Source organism: Phocoena phocoena, chromosome 20 (genome assembly GCF_963924675.1).
Source record: "Phocoena phocoena chromosome 20, mPhoPho1.1, whole genome shotgun sequence".
Lineage (NCBI taxonomy): Eukaryota > Metazoa > Chordata > Mammalia > Artiodactyla > Phocoenidae > Phocoena > Phocoena phocoena.
The window spans coordinates 6339074-6362684 of NC_089238.1; the positions used below are offsets into that span (position 1 = coordinate 6339074).

General features: G+C 55.1%; 1 protein-coding gene across 1 annotated transcript; it reads left to right on the plus strand.

Annotated features, from left to right (window-relative positions):
- Positions 1-531: 531 nt before the first annotated feature.
- On the plus strand, positions 532-22761 carry LRRC4B (leucine rich repeat containing 4B). The gene is made up of 2 exons (XM_065899177.1): positions 532-828; positions 20916-22761. The coding sequence occupies exons 1-2, from the start codon at positions 532-534 to the stop codon at positions 22755-22757; spliced, it is 2139 nt and encodes a 712-aa protein (XP_065755249.1). The 3' UTR covers positions 22758-22761.
- Positions 22762-23611: the final 850 nt, after the last annotated feature.

The window sequence follows — 23611 nt, forward strand, 5'->3', positions numbered from 1 at the left end:
GATCCTCATTGCGACTTCCCGGCTTGGCTTTTCACCTCTTCTCTGTCACTTATGTCTTGTCTGTCTCGTCTCTCACTCCATCTCGACCTATCTATGTCCCTTTTTGAAATCATGCAAAGAACCAAGTTTTTTATCTGGCCGACGTCTCCACTTGCCGGCCAAGCGCCCCTGGGTGAGCACTTCCTCTCCCCCAGACTCAGTTTTCTGTTCTGCGAAATGGGCATAAAGTCTTCCCAGCACAGAGAGGGTGAGATGAGTGTAGGGTGCACAGGGCCAGCCCTCCTCTCTGCCCCCCTCGTCCTGCCCTGATCATCAGGGGTGGCCTCTCCCTCCACAGGGGGTCTGCAGGAGTCTTGCCCCCTTGGGTCCTGAGCCTGGGCAGGGAGGTGATGGTGGTGGCAGCAGAGGCAGAGAGCGGCCTGGATGTCGGGGAGGAGCTGGGCCACTCGGGGGGTCCCCGTCCCTCACTGAGCCTCTCCCTCTCTCTCCCTGACAGCCCCCCGGCGCCCAGGCGGAGCATGAACATTGAGGATGGCGCGTGCCCGCGGCTCCCCGTGCCCCCCACTGCCGCCCAGTAGGATGTCCTGGCCCCATGGGGCCCTGCTCTTCCTCTGGCTCTTCTCCCCACCCCTGGGGGCCGGCGGGGGCGGCGTGGCCGTGACATCTGCCGCCGCAGGGGGCTCCCCGCCGGCCACCTCCTGCCCCGCGGCCTGCTCCTGCAGCAACCAGGCCAGCCGGGTGATCTGCACAAGGAGGGAGCTGGCCGAGGTCCCGGCCAGCATCCCCGTCAACACGCGGTACCTGAACCTGCAGGAGAATGGCATCCAGGTGAGCCGGGCTGGCAGCCCAGGGGGGTGGGGGGAGGGGCCCAGGGGGTGGCCAGTCCCACCTCCCTGAGCTGGCAGAGCCTCCTGGGCGTCCCCACCAGCTCTTCACGCCCGTACCCTGGGCACTTATGAGATGCTGTTTGCATCCTAGTCACTTGAGCCGAGGCTGTCTGGGTTTTCTCGGCACAAGGCTCCCTGTGTCTGTACCAGCACACTGGGCCCCAGGGCAGGACCATCTGCCCTCCTCCCACAGCACGGCACAGGTGAGCCCTCAGCCCGGCCCCGGAGCCACAGGTCGTGCTGGGAGTGACCCTTCCCTGAGGCCCCTGTGCCACCTGCACCACCGCACCTGCCGCGTGGCATTGGCCACACATGATGTATGACTCTGCCCCTCAGTTTCTTCATCTGGAAAATGGCGATGATATGATCCCTGCCCCAAGGGGCTGGTGCGAGGGCTGATGGGTGTCACACTTGTCAAGGATTTAGAATCGCTCTGGCCCCGGGTGAGCGCTTATATGCTGTGTGGTACGGGGATCACATCCCCACTTGCCGGAGTCGGTGTGACAGCCCTGTGCTCCCCAGTACCTGGCTGGCACTCGGACAGGGCAGCTGCCATCCGATTATAATTGTCATTAAGATGGGCCGTGGGCTTCCCTGGTGGCGCAGTGGTTGAGAGTCCGCCTGCCGATGCAGGGGACACGGGTTCGTGCCCCGGTCCGGGAAGATCCCACATGCCACGGAGCGGCTGGGCCCGTGAGCCATGGCCGCTGAGCCTGCGAATCCGGAGCCTGTGCTCTACAGCGGGAGAGGCCACAACAGTGAGAGGCCCGCGTACCGCAAAAAAAAAAAAAAAAAGATGGGCCGTAAGTGATGCTTTGGGGGCAGAGCTGTGCTATTTTGAAGCAGGGTTTCCCCCGCTCTGCTTTATTGACGCTGGGGCTGGATCACCCTCAGTGGGGTAGGGGAGCAGGCACCCTGTGCACTGTAGGGTGTGGGGCAGCATCCCCAGCCACTAGAGGCCAGTAGCATCCCCCCCCCCCAGTTCCAAATGTGTCTCCAGATGTTGCCAGATATTCCCTGGGGAGGGAGGGAATTTCCCCACCCCCACCCCCGGTTGAGAAACACTGGTTTTTTTCTTTGAGCCTGGGCCACCACAGTGCAAGCGCTAACCGCTGGTCCACCAGGGAATTCCCCTGACCTCCAGGTCTTTAAAGCTGCAGCCAGCAACCCCTCCTCCTGCAGCCACCACCCCCTTCCCCCATCCAGTTCCGTCCCCCACGGCCCTCAGCATTTAACACAATGCCCGTTTACTTCTAGACAGAGGCCTGGAGTGTGAGATCAGGGAGGGCGCGTGTGGCTGTCGGTTTTACTCACAGATGTGTCCCGAGTGCCTAGACTACGGCCTCCCACGTGTAAGACAACCAAGAGACGCTGAACAGACCAAAGCACTAAGGGGGAGGACGGAGATGCTGGGGCGCTTGGGGCCCGGAGAGGAAGGTGGTGAGGGGAGGTTTGCCTGCGGGACCCCAGGACCCAAGAGAGGTGTATTCAGGCAGAGGGATCGTCTGAGCAGCCCCTCAGGGCCGGGAGGGGGACTGGTTATCACAGAAGAGGCTGGACTTCATTCCACAGAGTCCAGGGGGGCTCTGGAGGGCTTTAGGCAGAGGGCACCATCAGGCTTGTGTGGTGGCCCCTGGGAGGATGGGTTGAGTGTATGCCGTCAGGAGGTGGCGGAGCTGTGGCGCTGGTGTCGCTTGGTCGCTGTCACATGTCAGCCAGTGCCCTGCCCTGGACTGGGGCGTGGGCACCTAGTGCAGTGCCGGCCACTGAGCAGCTGTTGGTGGGACTGAATTGTTCAGTGAGCCCCCCCAAAGAGAAAACGGCCCAGTTCCTCCAAAGGGATGCTGCTGGTGGTGTGAACTCAGCGGCTCCTCGTCGCAGACGCGATTCTTGATGCTCTAACCTCTCCACTTCCGGTTCCCATTTCCCGGTTATCCCAGCCTGGCGTGCCATCCTGTTTATTGGTGGACTGCCTCTTCCCTTCTAGAATGTAAGCCACTCAGGGGCAGGGAAGGGCTTTGCCCAGAGCTGGTCCTAGCAGCATCTGTGGACTGTCACATGAATACACAAAGGATGCATGGAGTACCGGCAACAAGGGCGCAGGTGTCTGGCGAGAATGAAGGGAGGGTGTCGCCCCCAAAAGGGAGGCACGGACAGAGCAGCTGAGACTGCGGCTTGACGTGTGTGAGGCTGACTCAAACCACACGAGCAGAAAAGGTAGCCTCTAGGTGGAGGCAGCTGGTGAGGTGGGCCTGGAGCCCGGGGACGCAGTCCTGCAGGGGCAGGGGTGTGGTGATGTGACGCAACTCCAGCTTCAGTGGTCCTTGCCCCACGGCCACCCAGGAAGGGACAGCCTTGCCCTTGGCATTAAACCCCTAAGAGGTCCCCTCTCTGCCCCCACAGAGGGGGGATCTGGTCCCCAGGCTGTCCAGGACAGTCAGATGGGGGCCCTGATCCCTTCCTCTTCCCCAGGGTCAGACCAGGATGTGCAGTGGGGGAGGGGAAGTTTAGCTCAGAGCCCTCTTCTCTCCTGGTTCTATGGGCTGGGATAGGAGAGGCCTGCATGGAGACAGGGGATTGACCAAATGCCTTTAAAACAGTGGTTCTCTGGGAATTCCCTGGTGGTCCAGTGGTTAGGATCTGGTGCTCTCACTGCCAGGGACCCGGGTTCAATCCCTGGTCGGGGAAGTAAGATCCCGCAAGCTACTCGGATCCGCCAAAAAAAAAAAAAAAAAAAAGACACGGAGGTCAGGGTGGCCTCATGGAGAAGGTGACATCTGAAAAAATGTTTGGAGGAGGTGACGGTGGGAGCCTTGTGGGGCATTCCAGGCAGGGGGCAGCAGGTGCAAAGGCCCTGGGGTAGAGCCTGCCTGGTGTGTAGGAGGAAAAGCCATGAGCCTGGCGTGGCTGGAGTGGAGTGAACTATGGGGAGAGGGCAGGGGGTGAGGACAGAGGTGGGACAAAGGGGCCTCGTGGTCATGGTGAGGACTTGGGCTCTTCTCTCCATGAGACAGGAGCCAGGGGAGGCTCTGAGTAGAGGACAGACGGGCTCTGACTTGAGTCTCTCTCTGGCCAAGGTGTGGGGACTGTAGGGGCAAGGGCGATGGCAGAGAGGCCTGTTTGGAGGCTGGTGCAGAGTTCACGAGAAAGAGAGACTGGCGGCCCCAGGTTGGCCCAGACTGGTTGCGGTGGAGGTGTGGGGAGCAGACAGATTCTGGGTCTGTTTTTTGGTGGTGTGTTTTGTTTGTTTGGTTGGTTGGCTGGTTGGTTGGTTTTTTGGCTGCGTTGGGTCTTTGTTGCTGTGCACGGGCTTTCTCTAGTTGCGACAAGGGGTAGCTACTCTTCATTGCGGTGAGCGGGCTTCTCTTGTGGAGCACGGGCTCTAGGCATGCGGGCTTCAGTAGTTGTGGCATGCAGGCTCAGTTGTTGTGGTGCATGGGCTTAGTTGCTCTGCAGCATGTAGGATCTTCCCTGACCACGGCTCGAATCTGTTTCTCCTGCACTGGCAGGTGGATTCTTAACCACTGCAACACGAGGGAAGCCCCTGGGTCTGTTTTGAAGGTGGAGACTGCAGGATTTTCCAGCAAAGTGGATATGGGAAGAGAAGGAGAGAGGATGACTCTGTAGGTCTGAGTGGACCCCTTGGTTGGACCTGTCTGCTCGTGTGTCTCTCACCCCATCTCCCAGGCCACTGGTCTCCAAACGATGTGACCCACATCCCTGTCAGAATATACATATATGAATTTTATTACTAAAGCCATGCAAAGGTCTACAGCATCCATGGATCATGTATATTATAAAGCTTGCACAAAAGTGGCCACGTTAAAAGATGGGAAGCATGTCTTGAAATCCTAACACTTTCGTTTCTCACCCCTGGGGATTCCTGCAGCCCCCTGCTCTGGAGACCTCCGACCCCACCCCACCCCCCAGACTGCACATTCCCTGAGGCCAGGGAATGTCCAGTCTGCAAAAGTGAACGATTCAAAATGTTCAATGGAATCTTCCTCCCTCGGTGGACACCTCACAGATGGCGGGAAGAGTGGGGCCGCCGTTAGAGGGGTTTTACCAAATAACATTTTAATTATCCAGATAAGAAATGAAAAACTCATCCCTGGTCCCACTACCTAGATATACATAACTACTGTTTACATTTTGTTTTAAAGCCTTCCCGGCTCTTTTCTGTGCCTATGTAAATGTGGTTTTAAATGATTTATTATAGAATGAATACAAACTAATTTAGAAAAACTAGAAAAGATACCTAAGTAAGAACACAGGGACAAAAGCCAAGTGTAATCCGACAACCACAGGTAACTCCCATTAACATTTGGTGTCTTTTTATTCAGAGACTCTGCATGCACACCTCTGTGTGCACGACAGGGTTGGGTCTCTAAATGGATGTTTTGGTTTTTTTAAATAAAAAAAAAAAGAAAAAATGGAATCACCCCATTTCTTACTGGCTGGCAACTGACTTTTGGCACCTAGGAGTTCAACCATGAATATCTTTCTCCCTGATCCTGACACTTGTCTGTTATGTGGATTTTAATGACTGCATTGGATTCCGATGCGTGAGCGTCCAGTTAATTAACTAGTCCCATCTTATTTCCAGTGTTTTATTTTATTTTATAAATTTGTTTATTTATTTTGGGGTCTTCGTTGCTGCTCACGGGCTTTCTCTAGTTGCGGTGAGCAGGGGCTACTCTTGGTTGAGGTGCACAGGCTTCTCATTGCGGTGGCTTCTCTTGTTGAGGAGCACAGGCTCTAGGGGTATGGGTTTCAGTAGTTGTGTCACGCGGGCTCAGTACTTGTGGCTCGCGGGCTCTAGAGCGCAGGCGCACGTTGTGGCACACGGGCTTAGCTGCTCCGCGGCATGTGGGATCTTCCCGGACCAGGGCTCGAACCCGTGTCCCCTGCATTGGCAGGCGGATTCTTAACCACTGCGCCACCCAGTGTTTTCATTGATGTAAACAACACTGCAGTGAACATCCTCAGTTCTTGTTCTTTGTACTATTCTGGATTCTGCCCTTGGGATAAATTCCTAGAAGTGGGATTGTGGGGTCGGAGGCTGTGACCCCCGCAAGGCGCACGCACACGAGGCCCGGCATCCAAGCTCCGTAGAGGTGGCCTGAGTTGTGGAGATTCGAGAGTCCCCCATGTCCACGGTCACCTGCTTGTCATCTGGCTCCTGCCCAGATGGTCACTTCCATGAGGGCAGGGACTTCGCCCTGCTCCCTGTGTCATCCCCAGCACCTAGACCAGAGTCTGGCGCACAGTAGGTGATCAGCAGTTATTTGAGAATGGAAGGCCAGCCCCAGGGGACCTGGCAGAGACCGGGGGAGCCTCCGTGAGCGGGAGCAGGGGGTGAATCCTGCAGTGCCCGCCCTGAGAACTGAGGCAGCCTTGAGGTTCCCATCACCTGTTCCCACTCACCCCTGGCCCGCGGTCCAGCGAGGGCGAGGACCACGCAGGGAGCGCGGAGACTCCAAGCACACGTGGCCACGGGGACAGGGGCTGAGCCTACAGAGATGCCTTCTAGGCAAAGCCCTGGGGACTCGCCTTCCCTCTGCCCTGTAGCCCTGTTGCCACTCAAGCCGGGCACCTGCCACCACCCGGCGGGCCCAGGGACACCTCTGTTTCCCTGTGCACTGTGGGTCCACATAGACGCTGTGCCGCTGGGCTGGGCTCAGCCAGCTCCCCCCTCCTCAGGCAGGCAGGGGTCCTCCCTGGGCCCCCTTTCTCGGTCACAGGTCACAGCCTCGTCTCCTTGCCCCTCGTCTGCTCCCCTCCCCTCCCCCAGAGCCAACCACCCTCATGTGTTTACTCTGGATCTTTCTGCTTGTGTGAGTTCTTGCAAAATGCTTATTGTTGCTTTGTGGGCAGGTATTTTTAATTTATGTAAATGAAGGTGCGTTATAGATGGCTTTCTTTGTCCACTGTTTTCACGTGGCCTGGGCTGTTAAGAGCCGTCCACGTCTCCCTGTGTGTGCGTGTGTGCGTGTGTGTGTGTGTGCGTGTGTGTGCGTGTGTGTGCGTGTGTGTGCGTGTGTGTGTGTGTGTGTGTGTGTGTGTGTGTGTGTGTGTGTGTACTCGGGTGCTTTAACTGCTGCAGCATTTCCTTGATGGGCGCCCACCCCCCCTTCCTGCCCCACCCACTCCCAGGAAGCCTCGAGCTGCCCCTACCACAAAGCCTCCTTTAGGAACCCTTGGGGGGCTGCGGCATGGTAATGTGTTTGGAATGTACACCGGGGGCATTGCTGGGTCAGAAGACATGATGTACTTAACCTCACAAAGTATGCTGACCCACCCAGGCCTTTAGGGGGCTGCCCTGGTCCCTCCAGGGGTCTACCACGAGGTCCTGTGGGCAAGGCGTGTAGAGTCACTTGACAAGGAAATAGGCTTCCGTCCTAAGAAACAGATCAGCCCATCCTGAGATCCTCAGAGGTGCTCAGAGAGTCGTGTTGAATGCTGGATGGCACGACAGTCAAAACGTAGAAGCAGCCTCAGTTCCTGATGGCCGGGGCACCGGTTCAGGGAATCACTGCGCGTCCTTACGACAGGTTATCATGTAGCGATTCAAAGTGGAGTTTCGAAGACAACTGAAGGACACGGGGGAATGCTTAGAAGGTCATACTGAGCTTTTCAAAGGATGCAAGGAGTATGTCCAATGTGTCTCTAAAATTTAATTTAAAACAAAATTCAGGGACCGCCCAGACACTTTCACAGTGCCTTTTTTTTTTTCCCTTGGCCGCGCCGCCAGGCTTGTGGGATCTTAGCTCCCCGACCAGGGATTGAACCCCGGGCCCACGGCAGTGAACGCACCAAGTCTTGACCACTGGAACGCCAAGGAATTCCCTTAATTTCTTCTTTATGTTTTCTTTCTTCCCTAAATTTTCTTCAGTGAGGGCATTTAATACTTTTTGTAATCAGGAAAAATTAAATGTAAAAATAACAAGTACAAAATGTTACACGAGCCGAAGACAAAGGTCTACACTGGGATTTGCTCGCCTTTCCCCGGAGAAGGGAGGCGAAACTACAGTTTGTGGAGGATTTGCCCTGACCCGTTTGTCTCCCTGATGGTGGGATTGTTCCCACTTGACAGATGCGGAAACAGAGGCGCAGGTGGCTTGTTCATCTGCTTGTCCAAGGTCACCCAGATGGCAGTGACCCCGGTGGCTTGTCCCGGGCCCCAGGAGCCACCGTGGAGAAGCAAGGCCCTGCCAGCCAGGGTTCAGCTTTAGGAAAGTCAATCTGTTGCAAAGAAGAACCCACCGTAGTGCGTGACCAAGGCAAACACCAGAAATGGCTTTTCAGTTACATGCTAGTTTGCGATTTTCCAGGTGGCCGATCCCACCAGCATCAGGAAATACAGGGAGTTTTTGACCAGATGGACTTTTCCCAGCCAGAGCCCTTGAAGGAAGGGAATGGTGGACCGAGGGGTGCGGCATTGTCCTCTCTAGAGGTCAGCAAGGGCAGCCCCACCTGCAGGCCCGTGGGACACTCGGGTCACCTGGGCAGGAAGGAGCAGCCAGCCTCAGGGGCCACACCCAGGCCCCCCAGGACTGGATGCCTAATTCAACCTTTCCAGCTTCCATCCTGAGTCTGGTTTCCTCCTTCCTTCCCCTGGAAGCACCCCCAGAACCCTGGATCATCCCGTCGCCCCCTCTGGCACTCAGTTTCCACACCTGTCAAATGGGACTCCAGATGCCTTGTCTGTTTCTTCCTGACTTACTTTTATTATCACGTGTAACACACACATAAGAACACGGACGTGCACGTCCAGCTCAAAAGGTCATCAGAAAGAGAAGGGCCACGTCAGTGCCACCAGGGCAAGAAATAGAATATAAAGACCCCTGAAGCCCCTGTGCTCTCCCCTCATTTCCTCCCCCTTCTCCCCAGAGACAACCCTCCCCAGAGTCCTCCAGGCCAGGGGAATCAGGCGCCTACACTCCTGCATGTCCGGCTCCCTTGGCTTAGCATAGCTGCGGAGACGCATCCGTGGTGTTTCCTGTGGCTGTGGCTTTTCCGCTTTTCCTTTCGTATCGTTGGATCACATTCTATCTGATGCAGATACCTCCATTCCTTTACACATTTCTATTGATGGGCATTTAGATCGGCTCCAGTTTGGGGCTCTCACTCTGCCTGGTTTTAGATTTAGTTTTTTCGAGCCGGAGGAGATGTGGGTGGAGCCCCTCCCCCATTTATTCCATGAGAGTGGCCTGCCTGCCTTGGGCTGGGGGGCCTGAAGGTGGGGGGTAGCACCAAGGCTGCCTCAGACTTTGTTGGTGAGCGGCTCAGGAAAGGGTGATACACGCTTCCTGCCTCACACCTCACGGGGCAAGTCTGATGCCAGAGAGCTGGTCCGCTTCTTTGAACATCAGACCCTGAGGTGTTCCCTCTGGTACCTACCCTGATGAAGGAAGTGTCCTGCAGGACGCAGCCACACTCCTCCCCCCTCCAGCCTCCTGCATCCTGGGCATCACACTGGCCCTTTCCACTCCCTCCTAGCTCAGCACCTTCACACATGGTGTTTCCTCTTTCTGGAATACTCTTCCAGTTTCCCAATCACCTAGGTAACACCAGCACTTAAGACTGTAAGGAACCATTGGGGTTTGAATCACAACTCCTCAAGAACATTATGGAACTCATCACGGCCTCAGTTTTGTCATCAGTAAAATGGGGATAACAGTCCTTCCATCTTAGAGCCACCAAGAAGTTCCATGTCTTTAAACTTTGGACCAGCATATAATGAGAACCACTGCATGCCAGGTGGTCTTGGGGGCCCTAGGGACTCAGTGGCCTCAGCAGCTCAGATGAGGGAAGAGGGACTGGCGAGCGGTCAGCTCCTGAGAGGTCCAGCTAGTGTTGATAGTGAGACCATCATCAGGGTCGGTCACTGTCATCTTTCTTGAATAAGAGAAACGTCTTGGCCTCAGAGGCACCTTCTCTGAGCCCCCGTTCCAGTCAGGCCCACGGGTCCCTCTGGTGCCCAAATCTGTTGGTCACACTTGTGGTCGCCGCTGGCCCCAGCACTCAGCACAGAGCCTGATGGACTGTAGGTCCACAAATACAACTGTTAAGTTAATGAATCAGAGAATGGCTTGCCGTCTTGCCAAGCCATGTGGCCTCTGAACCTCACCACAGGCCCAGATCTCACCCCCACTTCTCAGTTGAGCAGACTGAGGGCCTCAGAGGCGGAAAGTGGAAGACGATTCATGCAGACCCAGCACTGCTCCAAGCCCTTCCCACGGCGACCCTGTGAGCAGGGCCTGTTCTTATCCCCACTGTACAGATGAGGAAACTGAGGTGCAGGAGTAAGACTCTGGTGCAAGAGGCCACAGTCAGTGGAATTGGGACTTAGCCCAGGCAGGCAGGCTGCAAGACTGGATTTCTTCAGCACCATTCCTTTGATCTGTATTTCTGTTTTTGTGCCAGTACCATACTGTTTTGATTACTATAGCTTTGTAGTATAGTCTGAAGTCAGGGAGTCTGATTCCTCCAGCTCCGATTTTCTTTCTCAGGGTCACTTTGGGTATTCAGGGTCATTTGTGTTCCATACGAATTTTTAAATTTTTTGTTCTAGTTCTGTGAAAAATGCCATTGGTAATTTGATAGGGATTGCATCAAATCTGTAGATTGCCTTGGGTTCTTCAGTGCCATTCCTGATGCTTCCTAATTCGTAGCTACTGGGCTCTCCACCCTGGCAAACTGATGACAGAACTGTAATCGAGTCCTGACTCCATCTCCGGAGTCCCTGCTCTGGCCTGACCTTGCCCATCAGGACACTCCCCCAAGCTTCCTCCCGGCCACCTGGCCACAGTCTGTTCCCCAACCCTCAGCCAGAGTCATCACGTCATTCCTGGGCTTTAAAATGGCCCATGTTCCCCCAAGAGAAGACCCTTCTTAAACTGGGTGTCCCAGCCGCACCTTACTCAGGGACGCCCCCTGCTGGGCTCAGACACCCTTCCCTCCCTTCGGAAAACACGCTGTCCCTGAATAGACAAAAGTCACTTTCTGTGCTTGCCCACACCGGGCACAGGTGTGATCCTCAAGATGCCACCATGAAGTCTCCACCTGGAAACAGGCTCCAACTGAGAGGAGGCTGAGACTCATGCGTCCCTCTCCCTTCACTGCCTGTCCCTCCCGTGTCTGACCGGCCCTGGCTAGTCCATCACCCAATTCACATACCTGATTCATTTATTAAGCACCTACTGTGTGCCAGGCCCTGCTGTAGGCACAGTGAGCAGGACAGATTCACGTCCCTGCTCTGGTGAAGCTGGGAGGAAACAGAGACAGTGCAGGAGGTGCACAGCACAATGCCAGTGTTTTTTTGTTTGTTTGTTTTGTTATTTATTTATTTATTTTTGGCTGCGTTGGGTCTTCGTTGCTGCGCGTGGGCTTTCTCTAGTTGCGGTGAGCGGGGGCTACTCTTTGTTGAGGTGTGCGGGCTTCTCATTGTGGTGGCTTCTCTTGTTGCAGAGCCCAGGCTCTAAGCGTGGAGGCTTCAGTAGTTGTGGCGCGCGAGCTTAGTTGCTTCGCAGCATGTGGGATCTTCCCAGACCAGGGCTCGAACCCGTGTCCCCTGCATTGACAGGCAGGTTCTTAACCACTGCGCCACCAGGGAAGTCCCAATGCTGGTGTTCTGGGCTGTGCCACACGGCATGTGGGATCTTAGTTCCCCGACCAGGGATCAAACCCGTGCCCCCTGCAGTGGAAGCATGGAGCCCTAACCACTGGACCGCCAGGGAATTCCAATGCCAGTGTGTTTTGGATGGAGATGAGCTGAGTGAAACAGTCAAGGAGGAGAGGGAGGTGCAAGTGGGGGAGGGGGCGTGCCTTGAGCCTGAGCCTAACCCCACTCCCCCCCACCCACCATCTTAGGCAAAGCTGGGGTGCACTTAGCGGCTGGCACCCCCCTCTGGTATAGAGCTCGCCCCTGCATTGTCTGCACGCAGGTTTACATACTCATCTGGGCTCCTGGGTTGGGGGTTGAGGGCAACTTCTCCCCAATTCTAGGAGGTAGATCTTATAAGCCCCGCTGTACAGATGGGGAAGTGGCCCCAGGGGGTCTGAAATTTGCTCCAAGTCATAGAAGCAGTAAAGGGCAGAGTCTGGATCAGGACCCCGGCTGTCTGACCCCAGAGCTTTAACCACCAGACCGCAGGGCTCAACCTGCAATGACAGCCGGGCAGGGCTGGGAGCCGGGGATGAGACAGGTCTGTCTGAGCACAGTGGTCATTTGGGTAGCTGAGGACCCGTGGGGATCAGGCTCTCTCCTCTCTCGCTCTGGCCAGAGCCCTTCCTGCCTGCCTCCCGTAGCTGAGGTTGGCCGGCCCATGGTGGAGGCCGAGGCTGGTTCCATCTGCCCTCGCCCAGGATGGCCGCTGGGGGTGGGACATGGAGCCTCTAGGATGCCCCCCGCCCCTGTCAGAGGGGTTGCCTGACATGGCCTGGAACCTCCTAGCAGGGACAAATTTAGGATTTGTTTTTGGCGGTGAGGGGGTAGCGGCGAGGATGGAGGGGGTGCTGCATTCTGAGTGGCCACCCTGCCCCTGAGCTGGGCTGTGTTGTCGTGGTACATGCTTGTTGTCTCTTAGTCCTCAGGGCCCCTGTCCCCACGTTACAGAGGAGACTGAGGCCCCAGGAGGCCGAGTCTAGGCCTGGGGCGGGGCAGGGGGGCTCAGTGAGCAAAGGCAGGAACCTACACTGGCCCCCATGCTTGGCCGGCTCTGGCCACATCCTGGCGGTCAGGGAAATCCCTACTGAAAAGCGATGCACAAGTCCCTGATCTCAGAGAAGGAAGAAATATGGGGAGTTGTCATAAAAACAGCCGGTGTGGGGAAAAAAAAAAAAAAAAAAGGCTTTTAAATTATGAACGTAAAATAATTAACGAGATAAAAGAAAACCAACAGTAAGCTTACTAAACTTTTGTTATCGGTTCATTACATTCAAAACCCATATAAGCGATTTATCTTAATAGCGATAAGATGAACAATTCACCTCATCATTTTCCAACCACAGTTAAATTTTTAATAAGGGATTTCTTGACAGTTTATTTTCTTAAAAATCCCAACAGATCACAACAGGGTTTTTTCTAGAATTAGTAATATGTTTAGTGTTTCTCTTCCCCTCTCAAGGTCAGGCTCTGGGAAGTTGGCTATGGCTGTCTTGTCCATGCAGGATCCCCAGAACCAGCACGATGCTTGACACATAGCAGGCACTCAAAGAATATCTGTCAAATGAGCAAATCACCACATGGGTAATGTTTGAATGATGAACGGGCTCTGCAGCTCAAAAAACACACCAAAACCCACACACAGCCCAACCCTCTTGGTTTAGGTGGGTGTGCATGGTGGAGACCTGGTGTTTAGATTGAGGAGAAGCCGACTTTGAGTCCTAGTTCTGCTACTTTGGAGCTGTGAGACTGAGGGCAAATGACTTTACCTCAGTGAACCTCCATTCCCTCGGCTGTAAACCATCAAATACGAAGAAGGAAGGCAGGGACGTGTGGTTGATAATCTCCATGTGACAGGATTTCCACAAGGATTCAAGGAGATCATGACCTCAGAGTGTTTAGCACAGGGTCCAGTGAATACTAGGCACTTAACACATACTGGATCCCCCCTTTTGCCTTATTAGAAACCCGCCCTGGATGGCACTTTGTCAGAGTCAGAGATGGGATCAGCCTTGTATTGTTTGGAAGAAGAGGAGAGGAGTTGATTGGCTTTGGTCTTTAGGTATGCATGCTAAATCTTAAGGCTAACCACTAAAAGAAGAGAAAATACATAAATCCTAAGATAGTAAATGGGGGAAATAGAATCAGAAACTCGATCCTTGCAAAAGGTCATAGGAAAGGGGAATGAATAGCCTGCAAAAAAAAAAAATCAGGACAAATAGAAAGCATGAAAAAACATAGGAAGAATAATTCCAAATAGATTAGTCATTACAATAAATGTAAACAGACTAAACTTCCTGTCAAAAGACAGAGATTTTCAGACTGAATTAAAAACAAAATCCAGGGCTTCCCTGGTGGCGCAGTGGTTGAGAGTCCGCCTGCCGATGCAGGGGACACAGGTTCGTGCCCCGGTCCGGGAAGATCCCACATGCCACGGAGCGGCTGGGCCCGTGAGCCATGGCCGCTGAGCCTGTGCGTCCGGAGCCTGTGCTCCGCAACGGGAGAGGCCACAGCAGTGAGAGGCCCATGTACCACAAAAAAAAAAAAAAAAAAATCCAAGAGACATACCTAAAACATAAAGACAGAAAGGATGAAAGCAAAAATGATGGCAAACAGTAACCTAAAGAAAGCTGGTGTGTCTTTAATAATATCAGACACATGGACTTTAAGGCAAAAAGAAGAATAAGTTGAAAACAGAACCAAAAACAGAACACTGGTGCTCTTTCAGCTCCCAAGTTCTGTCACTGAGGATTTCAACATTTTGGGTGCTGTCACCCAGGCCGAAAGCCGTGCAGGCACATTGACTCACACAGTGGGTACTCTCCAAATATAAGCCTTGTCCATTCTGAAGCCCGCCATGAACTAGGCCTTGCCCTGAGTGCAGGGAATGCAGAAATGACTCAGATGGAGTCTCTACTCATGAAGACTCACAGCCTAGACAAGGAGACAGATGCATTGAACCAGTGTGAGAAGGGTCTGATAAGAGAATGCCTGTGATGAGTCGGTGAACAGGAGGCCAAAGAGAGCCTCCTGGCAGAAAGCGATTGGAACATCCCAGAGAACTAGGGGGAAGATGGCATTCCAGGCAGAGGGCACAGCTTGTGCAAAGGCAGAGAGGCTGAGCAGAGCCTGATGAGCATATAGAACCCCATACATCTCCCTGTGGCTGGAGTAGAGGAGAGGCCAGTGGGGCAGGTCCTGCAGAGCCTCTGACACCAGGCTGAGGGTCATAGGGAGCCATGGGAGGGCTGTGAGCGGGGATTTGGCAGGGTCTGAACTGCATCTTAGACAATTCTGACGGCTGATGTAGAGGAAAGGGGCTGGGGAAGAAACTGGAAGCCCAGAGGCAGGACAATTGTTAATGATCATTATCAGCTACACCAACAATTTAAAAATATGTATTATTGCCTGCTTGCCATGTCCCAAGCATTCATTATCTTGTCCAAGCCTCACAATAACCCTGCAGGACCTGCGAGGAAAGTGGGCTCAGAGACGTTAGGACACTCGGCCAAGTTCACACAGCTGGTCAACAGCAAAGCCGAGACTCAGACCCAGCCCTGACTCCACCCCCCACCCACTAGGCTACTCCCCAGTCACCCTGCAGAGAGGAGGAGGGAGAAAAGACTGGAATCCTGTTAAAAATAAAGGGACTCACTATTTTAAGCAACCCTACAGCACATCCTCAATAAAACCAGACTTCCCTTCGCAGCAACACCCCCGTCCTGCTTATTCCCAAGTGCATCATTCAAGTGACTGGCGGGGGGACCCCACCCGCTTTGGGAGTGCCCCTGCATCTCCCTTCACACACCCCCTTCTCATCGCAACTGGGACAAAGCACGTGGAGCAGCCGCAGCCTCGGGCTCTGCCAGGACGCACCTTATGGACATGGTGTAGTTTCAGTTGCTTTGTCCAGAGGATCAGGGAGACCTGGGCTGGACTCCCAGCTGCAGGCTTCCCACTTTCCCCCGGGAAGGTGAGCAGCCCTGCTGAGTCGCTTGACCTCACTGAGCCTCAGCTCCTAATCTCTGAAACGGGGCACGATGCTGGCCTGTGTGCTGCCCGGGTTCAAACCCCTCATCGAGTAACCTCACTGAGTGGTTCCTTCTGTGAAAGTGAGCTAACAACACCTGCCCTGCAGGGCTGGTGGGGACAAGCTGAGCTGACGGATGGGGACACCCAGCCCAGAGCCTGGCATTCATCACTGCAGCCCAGATGCCACCTGCAAGCGCCAAGCCTTGTGCTGAGCAAATATCACCGATTACCTCGCATCCTCGAAACAGCTCTGCAGGGCTGACATTACAACGCCCTTCCACAGAGAATGGTCCTTCTCCATTTGCCCCTTCAGAACTCCTTTATCCCCGTTCAATAAATAAGCGATGGGCTTCCCTGGCGGCGCAGTGGTTGAGAGTCCGCCTGCCGATGCAGGGGACACGGGTTTGTGCCCCGGTCCGGGAGGATCCCACATGCCGCGGAGCGGTTGGGCCCATGAGCCATGGCCGCTGAGCCTGCGCGTCCGGAGCCTGTGCTCCGCGGCGGGAGAGGCCACAACAGTGAGAGGCCCGCGTACAGCAAAAATTAAATAAATAAATAAGCATGGATGGATGAGTGTGAGACATTTGGGCTGGGTCCAAGGGAGTGAGCAGGGGTTTTCGAGGTGGATGAAAAGGGAAGGGAATTCTGAGCAGAAGAAAGAGTGTATGCAAAGGGGGAGTGCCTGTGAGCTCCAAGAAGTTGATACTGGCTGAAATGTAGCCAGAGTGAGGGCTGCAAGTGAGGGGAGCCTACAGGCCAGGCCAAGCGGGGCTTCCAAGGCAGGCTGAATTTCCTTGGAGGGCACTGGGGAGCCACGGAGGGCTCTAGAGGAAAGCAGAGGCAGGGCCAGCTCTGGGTGTGGCAAGGCCCTGGAGATGAACTTGAGGGGAGAGACTGGAGGCCAGGCAGTTTGAGGCCTGAGCTGGACCGTGGGGACAGAGAAGATGAGACATTCAAAAGGATTAGAACCGGCAGGCTTGCTGGCTGACCAACCCTAACGAGGGGAGGCCGTGGACGATGCAGGGGGCTCTAGGCTGCAGGCCCACTCTCGACTGGGAAGGCAGGCTGGAGGGGCCGCGCTGAGAACAGGGACCCCGGGAGGAGCGGGGGCGGGGTGGGGCATGCAGATGGGTTTGCTGGGAACTGGGGAGCCCCCGGAACTACATGTGGCTCAGACCAGGCAAGGGGGCGACTCCAACACCTGGGCCAGCAATCCCTTTGTTCTCAATTTGTCCGTCCAAACCCTCAAGTCTGACCTTCAGACTTCATTCTCTCCCTAGCGATTAGTGATGACTGGATCATTACTTCATTCTCTCCCTAGCGATTAGTAATGACTGGATCATTACTTCATTCTCTCCCTAGCGATTAGTAATGCCTGGATCCTCTTATTATTATTACCACTGTTATTATTATTAGAAACAGCAACTAGAGGCCTGCTTGGTGCTTTGCCAGCGTTTCCCGGGGCAGTGATAAAAGGCAGCCTGTGAGAAGGGTTCTCGGGTTATTATATTTGGGAAACTCAAGAGTCGAGCAAAGCAAAGGGGCCTGTTTGATCAGGAAAGCTTTTCGTTGTGCTGTTGTTTAGAACCTCACGGGATGGGCAGGCAGCAAGAGAACACGGTGGGAGGCGAGGGGCTGGGCTCTTCCCGGGGTCCCTCAGAGGAGGAAACCAAGGCTCCAGCGGCCCACGCAGCAGAGCTGCGGCTCCAGGGCCCGAGGGCTGTCAGGCCAAGGCTCTCCGGCGCCCCCTTCTTCTCACCGCACACAGGCACGGCCGCATCGGCCACACCGCCGGCAGGCTGCAGAGACCCCAGGCCAGCCCTCGTGATCCTCGTCCAGTTCTAAAGATTAGCCCGTGTTCGCTGCCAGAAATGAGAGGAGGCGGAAGCATGTTAGGGAAAATAAAAAACTGACTTTGTCAGGGCTTCCCTGGTGGCGCAGTGGTTGAGAGTCCGCCTGCCGATGCAGGGGACGCGGGTTCGTGCCCCGGTCCGGGAAGATCCCACATGCCGCGGAGCGGCTGGGCCCGTGAGCCATGGCCGCTGAGCCTGCGCGTCCGGAGCCTGTGCTCCGCGACAGGAGAGGCCGCAACAGGGTAGAGGCCCGCATATCGCAAAAAAAAACAACTGACCTTGGCAATTCCATCTCAACATCAGAAAGGAGGTGTAGCCCCGGGGAGGGATTCTAGGTGGCCACGGAAGTCAGGTTTTAGAAGCATATCCATGATATGGGAAAACGCTCACAATATACTGTTATTGAGGGGAAATGCAGGACCTGCTGCCGAGGGCGTGGACTGTGAAACACACATCGGACCCCCGAAGACTTAGTGTGAAAAGAGAGTAAAATATCTCATTTGTAAGTTTCCCTCTTGGTTACATGTTGAAATCATAATATTTTGGACCTACTGGGCTAATCAATTATTAAAATTGGTTTCATCTGTCTTGGTTTTTTTTTTAATGTAGCCTCTAGGAAATTTAAAATTAAACAGGTAGCTGGTGTCGTATTTCTGTTGGATCGCGCTGGCAGAAATGGTGGCTGCTATTGTCTTATGATGATAACTGTACCAGGAATATTATTTTCCTTATGCTGGGTGCCTCCCAGGTAGAGTCTTTTCTCTTAAAGTTTTTACAGTGTTTTTCTACTTAAAAATAATTTGGGGGACTTCCCTGGCGGTCCAGTGGTTAAAGCTCTGCACTTCCACTTCAGGGGCACGGGTTCGACCCCCGGTCAGGGAACTAGGATCCTACATACCGCGCAGCACGGCCGAAAAAAAAAAAGTAATTTTTGTTCATTAAAGAAAAAATAACTTGAGTTAAAATTGCCCATAATCCTCATCAGCTGGAGTTCACCACTAAGAAGTGGTTAGGGCATTTCCTTGCAGTCTTTTCTCGGTGCATATACGCAGATACCTAATTCCTCAGCTGCTTTTTTTAGTTCTACAAAGTGACAAGCACACAGTGTGCTACCTAGAGTTCACCATTATCCCCTTAATATTATAATGCAAGTGTTTCCATGGCGTTAACTAGGCTTCAGAAACGCTATCTGATGGCTGCATGGTCTTCTGTGCCTCAGTGTACCTGGCTCAGTGATCAGTGGGGAGAATCTGGTAAGATTCGGCCTTCCATGCCCAGCCCAACACTGCCCCTTCTGTGGTGCATCAGCCTCAGCCCTGAGAGGTGGCAGCCAAGTTCAGGGATTAAGAGCCGTGACTCTGGAGCCAGACAAGCTCGGTCCAATCCCAGATCTGCCATCCCCTCCTGTGCATCCCTGGGCAAGTCACTGCACCTCTCTGTGCCTCCATCTCCTCCCGCTTAGATGGAGATAATTCTTAATCCCTCATGTGAAACGCTTGAGGCTAGTTGAGTTTGGGCACCTGATATTAGAAAGGTATTAATATACAGCATAGATTTTTACAGCACCTCCAGTTGATCTTATACCCCTTATCAAATCTGGGTTTGTTTCTAGAGTGGAATCTTTGAATAGTCACATGAGTGGGATCAATAAAAGCTTTAAACAGCTTCACATGAGTTCTGATCAGGTTTGGTGCCAAAGTTATGAGAAATGTGGTTTTCAGAGCTCTGTGGATTTCAGAATTGTGTGTATTGAATAAGTACCTATCTCACAGGGCAGTTTGGAGGATTGAGTTGTCGGCTCTAAAGCACTTAGAACAGCGTCTGGCACCCAGGAAGTGCCCGATGCATGTTAGCTGCTGGTATAACTATTTTTAATCTTTTTTTTTTTTTTTGGCCATGCCACACGGCTTGTGGGATTTTAGTTCCCCAACCAGGGATCGAACCCAGGCCCTCCACAAGGAGTGCGCAGAGTCCTAACTACTGGACGGCCAGGGAGTTCCCTATTTTTAATCTTTTTGATTGAGGTGTAATTTACATAGAATAAAATGTCTCTCATGTTATGGGTACAGTTTGGGGAGTTTTGTTTTCTTTTTAATATTTATTTATTTGGCCCCATCAGGTCTTAGTTGCGGCATGCGGGCTCTTCGTCGCGGCTCGCGGGCTTCTCTCTAGCTGTAATGCGCCGCGGGCTTAGTTGGCGCACGGGCTTATTTGCCCCACGGCATGTGGGATCTTATTTCCCCTACCAGGGGTCGAATCCACATCCCCTGCATTGGAAGGTGGATTCTTAACCACTGGACCACCAGGGAAGTCCCCAGTTTGGGGAGTTTTGACAGTTACATTCACCCTTGTAGGCACCACCCCAACTAGGGACATTTCTATCAGCCCGGAAAGTTCTCTCGTGCCCCTTCCCAGACTGTCCTCCCCCTGCCCCAACACACACACACACACACACACACACACACACACACACATACACACACACGCGCGCACACACACACACACGCGCGCGCACGCTTGTGGAATGGACAGGGTCCTACGGCACGTGCTCCTTGGCATCTGCCTGCTTTTGCTCAACCTGACGCCCATGAGATTCATCCAAGTCACTGTGTGGAAAGTTCATTCCTTGTCATTGCTGAGCCATAGTGTTCCACCCTACAGACATAGAGCATGGGCCCTTCACCTGCTGCCGGACACTGGGTCATTTCCGGCTTAGGCTGTAATGAACACAGATGCTGCAGGCACCCGTCACAGGCCTTTGGATGGATATCTGCTGTCATTTCTCTTGCGGAAATACTCGGGCGTAGAATGGCCGGGTCCTGTGTAACTAACTCTCTATTTAACTTTATAAGGAACCATCAAACTGCTTTCCACGGTGAGCTCATGGTCTTACAGCAAAGGTGGAGAGATGGGGAGGCTCAGCACCCTCACCAGCACCCAAAACTCTGTGATCCAGACATAGAGAACAGACGCGTGGTTGCCAAGGGGGAGGGGGGAGGGGGGAGGGTTGGAGTGGGAGTTTGGGATTAGCAGATGCAAAGTATTATATATAGAATGGATAAACAACAAGGTCTTACCGTATAGCACAGAGAACTATATTCAATATCCTGTGATAAACCATCATGGAAAAGAATGTGTATATATATTCTTTTTCATATATGAATATGTACATATATTTTCATATATGTACAACTGAATCACTTTGCTTTACATTAGAAATTAACATTAAATCAACTATACTTTAGAGACTCCCCTGGCGGTCCAGTGGTTGGGAGTCCGTGCTTGCACCGCAGGGGACTCGGGTTCGATCCCTGGTTAGGGAACTAAGATCCTGCAAGCCACAGGGCGCAGTCAAAAAATAGATAAATAAATAAATAAACTATACTTTAATAAAATAAAAATTTTTAAAAACCCTCTGTGGTCGACTCTGTTAGTATCAGTATCACTGATGGTGTCGCCCCTTCCCGACCCCAGGTGATCCGGACGGACACATTCAAACACCTGCGGCACCTGGAGATCCTGCAGCTGAGTAAGAACCTGGTGCGCAAGATCGAGGTGGGCGCCTTCAACGGGCTGCCCAGCCTCAACACCCTGGAGCTGTTCGACAACCGGCTGACGACAGTGCCCACGCAGGCCTTCGAGTACCTGTCCAAGCTGCGGGAGCTCTGGCTGCGGAACAACCCCATTGAGAGCATCCCGTCGTACGCCTTCAACCGCGTGCCCTCGCTGCGCCGCCTCGACCTGGGCGAGCTCAAGCGGCTGGAGTACATCTCCGAGGCAGCCTTCGAGGGCCTGGTGAACCTGCGCTACCTCAACCTGGGCATGTGCAACCTCAAGGACATCCCCAACCTGACGGCCCTGGTGCGCCTGGAGGAGCTGGAGCTGTCGGGCAACCGGCTGGACCTGATCCGCCCGGGCTCCTTCCAGGGCCTGACCAGCCTGCGCAAGCTGTGGCTGATGCACGCCCAGGTGGCCACCATCGAGCGCAACGCCTTCGACGACCTCAAGTCGCTGGAGGAGCTCAACCTGTCCCACAACAACCTGATGTCGCTGCCCCACGACCTCTTCACGCCCCTGCACCGCCTCGAGCGCGTCCACCTGAACCACAACCCCTGGCACTGCAACTGCGACGTGCTCTGGCTGAGCTGGTGGCTCAAGGAGACGGTGCCCAGCAACACGACGTGCTGCGCGCGCTGCCACGCGCCCGCCGGCCTCAAGGGGCGCTACATCGGCGAGCTGGACCAGTCGCACTTCACCTGCTACGCGCCCGTCATCGTGGAGCCGCCCACGGACCTCAACGTCACCGAGGGCATGGCCGCCGAGCTCAAGTGCCGCACGGGCACGTCCATGACCTCCGTCAACTGGCTGACGCCCAACGGCACCCTCATGACCCACGGCTCCTACCGCGTGCGCATCTCTGTCCTGCACGACGGCACGCTCAACTTCACCAACGTCACCGTGCAGGACACGGGCCAGTACACCTGCATGGTGACGAACTCGGCCGGCAACACCACCGCCTCGGCCACGCTCAACGTCTCGGCCGTGGACCCCGTGGCGGCTGGAGGCGCCGGGGGCGGCGGGGGCGGCCCCGGGGGCGGGGGCGGCGGCGGGGGCAGCGGCGGCTACACCTACTTCACCACGGTGACGGTGGAGACCCTGGAAACGCAGCCCGGGGAGGAGGCCCTGCAACCGCGGGGGACCGAGAAGGAGCCGCCGGGGCCCACGACGGACGGCGTCTGGGGCGGGGGCCGGCCGGGGGAGGCGGCCGGCCCGGCCTCGTCGTCCACCACGGCACCCGCCCCGCGCTCCTCGCGCCCCACGGAGAAGGCGTTCACGGTGCCCATAACGGACGTGACGGAGAACGCCCTCAAGGACCTGGACGACGTCATGAAGACCACCAAGATCATCATCGGCTGCTTCGTGGCCATCACGTTCATGGCCGCCGTGATGCTCGTGGCCTTCTACAAGCTGCGCAAGCAGCACCAGCTCCACAAGCACCACGGGCCCACGCGCACAGTGGAGATCATCAACGTGGAGGACGAGCTGCCCGCCGCCTCCGCCGTGTCCGTGGCCGCCGCCGCCGCTGTGGCCGGCGGGGGTGGCGTGGGCGGGGACAGCCACCTGGCCCTGCCCGCCCTGGAGCGCGACCACATCAACCACCACCACTACGTGGCGGCCGCCTTCAAGGCGCACTACAGCAGCAACCCCAGTGGCGGGAGCTGCGGGGGCAAGGGTCCGCCCGGCCTCAACTCCATCCACGAACCTCTGCTCTTCAAGAGCGGTTCCAAGGAGAACGTGCAAGAGACGCAGATCTGAAGCCTCCGGCCTGCCGGGCAAGGGGGCACCCCCGGGGCGGGGGCCGGACCGGGACCCTGCCCCCAGCCCCAGCCCCGCACAGGGGAGGTCGGGGCAAGCAGCTCGGAGCCCCACCCGCGTCCGCACCCCAGGGCATCTCGCCCCAGCGAGGACAGTGCGGGGCTCCGGGAATGGAACCCCCGGGGTTCCGGCCTCGCCCCCCTCCCTGGTCGCGGGAGGGGTGCAGGACGGGAGTGGCCGGAACCCTCCGCTTTTCCTCCTCGCTCTCCCGACCAACTGCTCCCGGCCCTCCGCCTTCCGGGGGAGAGAGGAGCTTTTTTCAGGGGTGTCCTCTCCCCTCACCCCCAACAGCCCTCCTTTTACGATTCAGTTTTTGCAGTTTGACGCCTGTCCCCACCCCACCCCCAGCCCCGCCCTCTAAACTGAAGAGACAGCCACGTGGTCAGAGCCTCCCGAGCCCCTGGCCCTGCCCTGGGGGAGTCCATTCCCGGCCCCTGGTCCCCATTGGCCGGGGGCGGGGCGGCCTCAGCCCGCCCCCCACCGTTGCCCCCAGCCCTCTCCTGCCCCACAGACTCTTTTGATACTGAAGGGAGGTTTGCGTCAACGACTACCTGCTCTGTAATTACTTTAAAAAAAAAAAACACGGAAAAAGTTAAAAAAAAATTTTTTTTTTTTTGGTTATGAAAGCATGGAGGAGAGAGAAAAGAAAGGGAACATGGGTGGGCAGTAGAATGAGAAAATGGAAAACTCCAGGCCCCATCTGGAAGGTCAGTGGGAGAGCCGGCACCTCTGAGTGGTCTTAGGCCCCTACCCTTTCACCTCCGAGGCCCTAGAGAGGGGCTTGGTCACCCAGC

Excerpts from the sequence above, each read along its gene's own strand:
- LRRC4B (XM_065899177.1), top strand. The coding sequence starts at position 532 with ATGGCGCGTGCCCGCGGCTCCCCGTGCCCCCCACTGCCGCCCAGTAGG. Across the intron at positions 829-20,915 it reads TGCAGGAGAATGGCATCCAG|GTGATCCGGACGGACACATT; the intron begins GTGAGCCGGGCT and ends TCCCGACCCCAG.